This window comes from Heptranchias perlo, unplaced genomic scaffold, assembly GCF_035084215.1.
Source record: "Heptranchias perlo isolate sHepPer1 unplaced genomic scaffold, sHepPer1.hap1 HAP1_SCAFFOLD_922, whole genome shotgun sequence".
Lineage (NCBI taxonomy): Eukaryota > Metazoa > Chordata > Chondrichthyes > Hexanchiformes > Hexanchidae > Heptranchias > Heptranchias perlo.
Window position 1 is genome coordinate 40,194 of NW_027139963.1, and position 8,089 is coordinate 48,282.

At 48.3% G+C, this 8,089-nt stretch overlaps 1 protein-coding gene across 1 annotated transcript in view; it reads left to right on the forward strand.

The window, feature by feature from the left end:
- The window catches only part of LOC137319897 (keratin-associated protein 10-7-like), a 29,163-nt gene extending 23,086 nt beyond the window's left edge, over positions 1–6,077 (forward strand). The window contains exon 3 of the mRNA XM_067981793.1: positions 5,987–6,077. Coding sequence (XP_067837894.1) covers positions 5,987–6,077 — 91 coding nt within the window. The remainder of the gene's footprint in view (positions 1–5,986) is intronic.
- The last annotated feature ends 2,012 nt before the right edge of the window (positions 6,078–8,089 follow it).

The following is an 8,089-nucleotide window of genomic DNA, read 5'->3' on the forward strand; positions in this document are numbered from 1 at the left end:
TAATTCTATTTATTTTAGTGTGATGTTGCCTATCTCCCAGCTTCCTAGCCCGAGACCCACATAGACCCACCCCCCGGGTGCTGGACTCATTTTTTCCCCACCCCCCCTAACAGACAGCGATAACTTGCCTTTATAGAGAGCCTTTAACATAGTAAAATGTCCCAAGGTGCTTCACAGGAGCGGAAATCAGACAAACAATTTGACACCGAGCCAAAGAAGGAGACATTAAGACAGGTGACCAAAAGCTCGGCCAAAGAGGTAGAATCATAGAATCATAGAAGTTTACAACATGGAAACAGGCCCTTCGGCCCAACATGTCCATGTCGCCCAGTTTATACCACTAAGCTAGTCCCAATTGCCTGCACTTGGCCCATATCCCTCTATACCCATCTTACCCATGTAACTGTCCAAATGCTTTTTTAAAAGACAAAATTGTACCCGCCTCCACTACTGCCTCTGGCAGCTCGTTCCAGACACTCACCACCCTTTGAGTGGAAAAAATTGCCCCTCTGGACCCTTTTGTATCTCTCCCCTCTCACCTTAAATCTATGCCCCCTCGTTATAGACTCCCCTACCTTTGGGAAAAGATTTTGACTATCTACCTTATCGATGCCCCTCATTATTTTATAGACTTCTATAAGATCACCCCTAAACCTCCTACTCTCCAGGGAAAAAAGTCCCAGTCTATCTAACCTCTCCCTATAAGTCAAGTCCCGGTAGCATCCTAGTAAATCTTTTCTGCACTCTTTCTAGTTTAATAATATCCTTTCTATAATAGGGTGACCAGAACTGTACACAGTATTCCAAGTGTGGCCTTACTAATGTCTTGTACAACTTCAACAAGACATCCCAACTCCTGTATTCAATGTTCTGACCAATGAAACCAAGCATGCTGAATGCCTTCTTCACCACCCTATCCACCTGTCGGTTTTAAGGAGCGTCTTAAAGGAGGAGAGAGAGGGGGGCGGAGAGGTTTAGGGAGGGAATTCCAGGGTTTTGGGGCCGGGCAGCTGAAGGCACGGCCGCCAATGGCGGAGCGATTAAAATCGAGGATGCGCAAGAGGCCAGATTGGAGGAGCGCAGAGATCTCGGAGGGTTGTAGGGGCTGGAGGAGGTGACAGAGATAGGGAGGGGGGGCGAGGTGAGGCCACGGAGGGTTTTCAACATGAGGATGAGAATTTTAAAATCGAGGTGTTGGTGGGCCCGGGAGCAAGTCAGCGAGCACAGCGGGTGATGGGTGAACTGGATAATAATTAATGGCATTATGATGCGAGGAGTGTTAACGCCAAAAATATAATCACGAGTAAAATTGCGTCTATGCAGATACATAACATGAATAATGTGCATCATAAAATAGAGCAACGCGACAGAAATTAATGCATCGTAAACACAGCCAAAATTGGAACCTGGTATTTACTAAACAGACAGCACACATAAATAATACAGACTGTGTTGAATTCGCAGCCCGTTGTCCAGCTCCCGATTTGTTCCATCCATCTCGAAACACAAAGTGTGTGAGACGTAGAGAAACAAAAAGGTAGATACTCTGTGAGGTGTACAGAGTAAGTAGGAAACAGACAAGAAGAGACTTGCACATGGAGAGAGAGAGAGACAAAGAGAGTTGGAGACCAGCCAAGAGAGACAGAAACGACAGCAAAAGCATCTGAGAGGCATACAGGGAAAGTGGAAAACTGGCAGGGAGGGGAGGCAGAGAGTGGAACAAGTGGAGAGGATATTTACAGGAAGAGAGATTTTTTTTTTCCCCCGTATAATTTTTATCCCAAAGCAGCTCCAACAACACTCAAGAAGCTCGACACCATCCAGGACAAAGCAGCCCGCTTGATTGGCACCCCATCCACCACCCTAAACATTCACTCCCTTCACCACCGACGCACAGTGGCTGCAGTGTGTACCATCCACAGGATGCACTGCAGCAACTCGCCAAGGCTTCTTCGACAGCACCTCCCAAACCCGCGACCTCTACCACCTAGAAGGACAAGAGCAGCAGGCACATGGGAACAACACCACCTGCACGTTCCCCTCCAAGTCACACACCATCCCGACTTGGAAATATATCGGCCGTTCCTTCATCGTCGCTGGGTCAAAATCCTGGAACTCCCTTCCTAACAGCACTGTGGGAGAACCTTCACCACACGGACTGCAGCGGTTCAAGAAGGCGGCTCACCACCACCTTAGAGTCATAGAGTTATACAGCACGGATAGAGGCCCTTCGGCCCATCGTGTCCGCGCCGGCCATCAAGCCCTGTCTACTCTAATCCCATATTCCAGCATTTGGTCCGTAGCCTTGTATGCTATGGCATTTCAAGTGCTCATCCAAATGCTTCTTGAATGTTGTGAGGGTTCCTGCCTCCACAACCCTTTCAGGCAGTGAGTTCCAGACTCCAACCACCCTCTGGGTGAAAAAGTTCTTTCTCAAATCCCCTCTAAACCTCCCGCCTTTTACCTTGAATCTATGTCCCCTTGTTATAGAACCCTCAACGAAGGGAAAAAGCTCCTTCGTATCCATCCTATCTGTGCCCCTCATAATTTTGTACACCTCAATCATGTCCCCCCTCAGCCTCCTCTGCTCCAAGGAAAACAAACCCAATCTTCCCAGTCTCTCTTCATAGCTGAAGCGCTCCAGCCCTGGTAACATCCTGGTGAATCTCCTCTGCACCCTCTCCAAAGCGATCACATCCTTCCTGTAGTGTGGCGACCAGAACTGCACACAGTACTCCAGCTGTGGCCTAACCAGTGTTTTATACAGCTCCATCATAACCCCCTTGCTCTAATATTCTATGCCTCGGCTAATAAAGGCAAGTATCCCATATGCCTTCTTTACCACCTTATCTACCTGTTCCGCCGCCTTCAGGGATCTGTGAACTTGCACACCAAGATCCCTCTGACCCTCTGTCTTGCCTAGGGTCCTCCCATTCATTGTGTATTCCCTTGCCTTGTTAGTCCCTCCAAAGTGCATCACCTCGCACTTTTCCGGGTTAAATTCCATTTGCCACTGTTCCGCCCATCTGACCAACCCATCTATATCGTCCTGCAGACTGAGGCTATCCTCCTCGCTATTTACCACCCTACCAATCTTTGTATCATCAGCGAACTTACTGATCATACCTTTTACATTCATATCCAAGTCATTAATGTAGACCACAAACCTTCTCGAGGGGCAATTAGGGATGGGCAATAAATGCCGGCCTCGCCAGCGACGCCCACATCCCATGAACGAACAATAAAAAAAAAAATACCCTTTGGAGATGAACTAATTTCGTGACGTTAAGCACCGGGGTGTCAGCCTGGCCTCAGCGGGTAGCCCTCTCGCCTCGGAGTCAGAGGTTGGTGGCTTCAGGCCCCACTCCGAGAGACTCCAGCGCACAACCTCGCCTGACGCACTTCCCCCAGTGCAGCACCGAGGCGTCTTTCGGATGAGGTGTTAAATCGAGCCCCGTCTGCCTTCTCGGGTGGACGTAAATGATTCTGTGGTACCGTTCGAAGAAGAGCAGTGGTGGGGGGGGGGAAAAGCCCTGGCCGATATTTGCCCCTCAACCAACATCTCAAAACCGATGACCTGGTCATTATCTCAGTGCTGTTTGTGGGATCTGGCTGTGCGCAAAAAATTGGCTGCCGCGTTTTTCTACATTACAGCAGCGGCCACGCATTTGCTTTGGGACGTCCTGAAGTCTTAAAAGGTGTTATTCGCTGCATACTTAAGAAAAGACATACTTGCTCTCGAGGCAGTACAAAGAAGGTTCACTCGGTTAATCCCGGGGATGAGGGGGCGGACATATGAGGAGAGGTTGAGTAGATTGGGTCTCTACTCATTGGAGTTCAGAAGAAAGAGAGGCGATCTTATTGAAACATATAAGATTGTGAAGGGGCTTGATCAGGTGGATGCGGTAACGATGTTCCCAAGGGTGGGTGAAACTAGAACTAGGGGGCATAATCTTAGAATAAGGGGCTGCTCTTTCAAAACTGAGATGAGGAGAAACTTCTTCACTCAGAGGGTAGTAGGTCTGTGGAATTTGCTGTCCCAGGAAGCTACATCATGAAATAAATTTAAAACAGAAATAGACAGTTTCCTCGAAGTAAAGGGAATTAGGGGTTACTGGGAGCGGGCAGGAAATTGGACATGAATTTAGATTTGAGGTTAGGATCAGATCAGCCATGATCTTATTGAATGGCGGAGCAGGCTCGAGGGGCCGATTGGCCTACTCCTGCTCCTATTTCTTATGTTCTTACGTTATTGATTACCAGGTTCCAAATGCAAGTCTGTCTGTCTTGTTTTTTTAAAGTGTGTGTAGTATATTTATATTTTGCTGGTGCAGGAAAATTTCTTCGAGAGGAGGTGAATTTTGAGCATGCTGTTGCCAGGGGAATGGCGTAACACTAAAAAAAATTACAATTACTTTTTTTATTGCTTTTTTGTGATGTCAGAATGCTGCACTTTCGCAAACAAAATTAATGTTTGATTTAACGAACAAAAAAAAAATTACTTACTTTGGAGGACACCTGCTTCCTAAATGAGATCGGGCAACTTTACGTTCATTTCCCCGGCCCTCTGTTCCCCGCACACGCCAAAAAATAATTGAATGTGGGAATCCCACGTTAAAGAGGAAGTCCTAATGCTGATGCTGTTCGTTATCATTATTCCTCCTTGCAACACGGCAGAGCACTGAAATTTGAAATTGAAATCATTTTTCAGTAGAAAAGGGTCGTGTACAAAGGCATATTTGTGCAAAAAAAATAAAGATCTCCCGGCCAGCCTCCCGCTTTCCATCCTCCGGAAACTTGAGCTCATCCAAAACTCTGCTGCCCCCGTATCCCAACTCGCGCCAAGTCCCGTTCGCCCGTCACCCCCCTGTGCTCGCTGACAAAGCCTCAACTTTAAAATTTTCATCCTTGTGTTCAGATCCCTCCGTGTCCCTCGCCCCCCTCCCTACCTCTGCGAGCTCCTCCAGCCCTTACAAACCCTCCGAGATCCCCGCGCTCCTCCGATTCCGGCCTCTTGCGCATCCCCCCGATTTCCATCGCCCCGCCGTTGGCGGCCGTGCCTTCGGCTGCCCGGGCCCTAAGCTCTGGAATTCCCTCCATAAACCTCTCCGCCTCTCTCTCTCTCTCTCTCCTTTAAAACCTACCTCTCTGACCAAGCTTTTGGTCACTTATCCTAATATCTCCTTGTGCGGCTCGGTGTCAAATTTTGTTTGATAACCGCTCCTGTGAAGCGCCTTGGGACGTTTTGCTACGGAGCGTAGCAATGGCATACAGTTTTGGTGTCCATACTTAAGAAAAGACATACTTGCTCTCGAGGCAGTACAAAGAAGGTTCACTCGGTTAATCCCGGGGATGAGGGGGCGGACATATGAGGAGAGGTTGAGTAGATTGGGACTCTACTCATTGGAGTTCAGAAGAATGAGAGGCGATCTTATTGAAACATATAAGATTGTGAAGGGGCTTGATCGGGTGGATGCGGTAAGGATGTTCCCAAGGATGGGTGAAACTAGAACTAGGGGGCATAATCTTAGAATAAGGGGCTGCTCTTTCAAAACTGAGATGAGGAGAAACTTCTTCACTCAGAGGGTAGTAGGTCTGTGGAATTTGCTGCCCCAGGAAGCTGTGGAAACTCCATCATTAAATAAATTTAAAACAGAAATAGACAGTTTCCTAGAAGTAAAGGGAATTAGGGGTTACAGGGAGCGGGCAGGAAATTGGACATGAATTTCGATTTGAGGTTAGGATCAGATCAGCCATGATCTTATTGAATGGCGGAGCAGGCTCGAGGGGCTGAATGGCCTACTCCTGCTCCTATTTCTTATGTTCTTATAACGACGAGATACGCAATCTTCCTTTCCCCCAGTAGTGGTAACCGTCAGTGAAGGCTGCCGTCCGAAGAAGCTACTGGCTCGAAACGTTTTTGCTGTTAAATGTGGATGTTAACCTGGCATGTGCCTACGGCCGTTTCTCTGTCAAACTGCGACAGCGGAGGCACGAACCTGCTTACAATAAACGCGTTGACACCGGGCATTAAAATAGCAGCCCAACGGAATGTCTGTCTGCATAAAGGTGTTTAAAGTGTTGGAAGGATTCGATGGAGAATCTTATCTCCTCTGGTGGGGGGAAAATCGAGAACGAGGGCATGTAAAATTAGAGCTGGGCCATTCAGAGGTGCAATCAGGAAGTGCTTTCTCACACACAGGGCGGTGGAAATCTCTTTCCCCCCCCCCCAAAAGGCTGTCGATGTTGGGGGACAATTGGAGCTTTCAAGACCGGGATCGATAGTGTTTTGTTGGGTAAGGGCATCGAGGGATAGCGAGCAACAAAGGAGTTGAGGTGCAGATCGACCGTGATCCAATTGAATGGCAGAACAGGCTCGAGGGGCTGAATGGCCTTCTTCTCTGTTCCTGTGTCGTACGAAGTTGTTTAAATGTCCACCCGCGAACGTTGCCAGTGGTAAACTCTGGATTGTAATGTGTCGAGATTAACCAGGAGAGCATTGCAACAGTCCCCAATGGTCTTGGAGGGAGGGGTAGTGAATGGGGCTTAATCAGTGACGTTCCAAGTGTGATTTGGAATTGTGCTGCTGTGTTTGTGACCTAGATGGACTCGCTCATCTGCTTTCTTTAAAAAAAGGCGCCACTGATTCGCCCAACAGCGTGCGGCGGTCGAAAGCCTGCAGATTACCGTCTTGTGCCTGTGGGCCACGAGGCGCGAGTCTATCCTCCATTTTCAGAAAGAGAATGTGGTTGACTTTTGGCGCTGCTTCGGACGCGGTTCTCGTGCGGTTGTCCAGGCTTCCCGGAGGCAGGCAGGCAGAGAAGAGAGGTGGAGGCTGGAAAGCAGGCTGCCGCCACCGCTGTCAGCTTCGAAAAAAAAAATCCGTTTTCGAACCACGGACAGACGTGAGATGCCTGCCGTACCCGAGGTTGCATTTTGACCGTCCCTTGTCACTTGTCGTTAAGACTTATCAGCTGCTCCTCAAGCTCCCTGTGATTCGTTCTTGCCTGGCTACGACTTGCAAGTCTTGTCAGGAGAAGCAATGTCAGCACTCGAGCAACGCATTTTAGGTTTAAGGTTATGCTGTAAATTGCCCAGATTCGACAGACGATCTGGTCACTTGTCACGTTGCTGTTTGTGGGAGCTTCAAAAAAAAAGTACCTCATTGTGAAACGCTTTGGGACCTGCCGAGGTCGCGAAAGGGGCTAGATAAATGCAATTAATTCCTTCCATACATTTCAGTTTTCAATGCTTTTCAATAGCTGTTTTTTGCTTCATTTGTCTGGGTGCTATTGAACTTACGAACCGAATTTCTTAATTCATTCTCGGGATGTGGGCGTCAAGGGCAAGACTGGCGTCTGTTGCACACCCCTCGGTAGGTGGTGATATAGTTGAATAGCCTGCGAAGCCACTTCAAAGGGGAAGTTAACAGTCGACCACGTTGTTGTTGTGAGGACTGGAGTCACGTATTGGTGAGACCGCACCTGGAATACTGCATACAGTTTTGGTCTCCATACTTAAGAAAAGACATACTTGCTCTCGAGGCAGTACAAAGAAGGTTCACTCGGTTAATCCCGGGGATGAGGGGGCGGACATATGAGGAGAGGTTGAGTAGATTGGGACTCTACTCATTGGAGTTCAGAAGAATGAGAGGCGATCTTATTGAAACATGTAAGATTGTGAAGGGGCTTGATCGGGTGGATGCGGTAAGGATGTTCCCAAGGATGGGTGAAACTAGAACGAGGGGGCATAATCTTAGAATAAGGGGCTGCTCTTTCAAAACTGAGATGAGGAGAAACTTCTTCACTCAGAGGGTGGTGGGTCTGTGGAATTTGCTGCCCCAGGAAGCTGTGGAAGCTACATCATTAAATAAATTTAAAACAGAAATAGACAGTTTCCTAGAAGTAAAGGGAATTAGGGGTTACGGGGAGCGGGCAGGAAATTGGACATGAATTTAGATTTGAGGTTAGGATCAGATCAGCCATGATCTTGTTGAATGGCGGAGCAGGCTCGAGGGGCCGATTGGCCTACTCCTGCTCCTATTTCTTCTGTGTTGGCCCCAGAACAGGTAAGGACGGCAGGCTTTCTT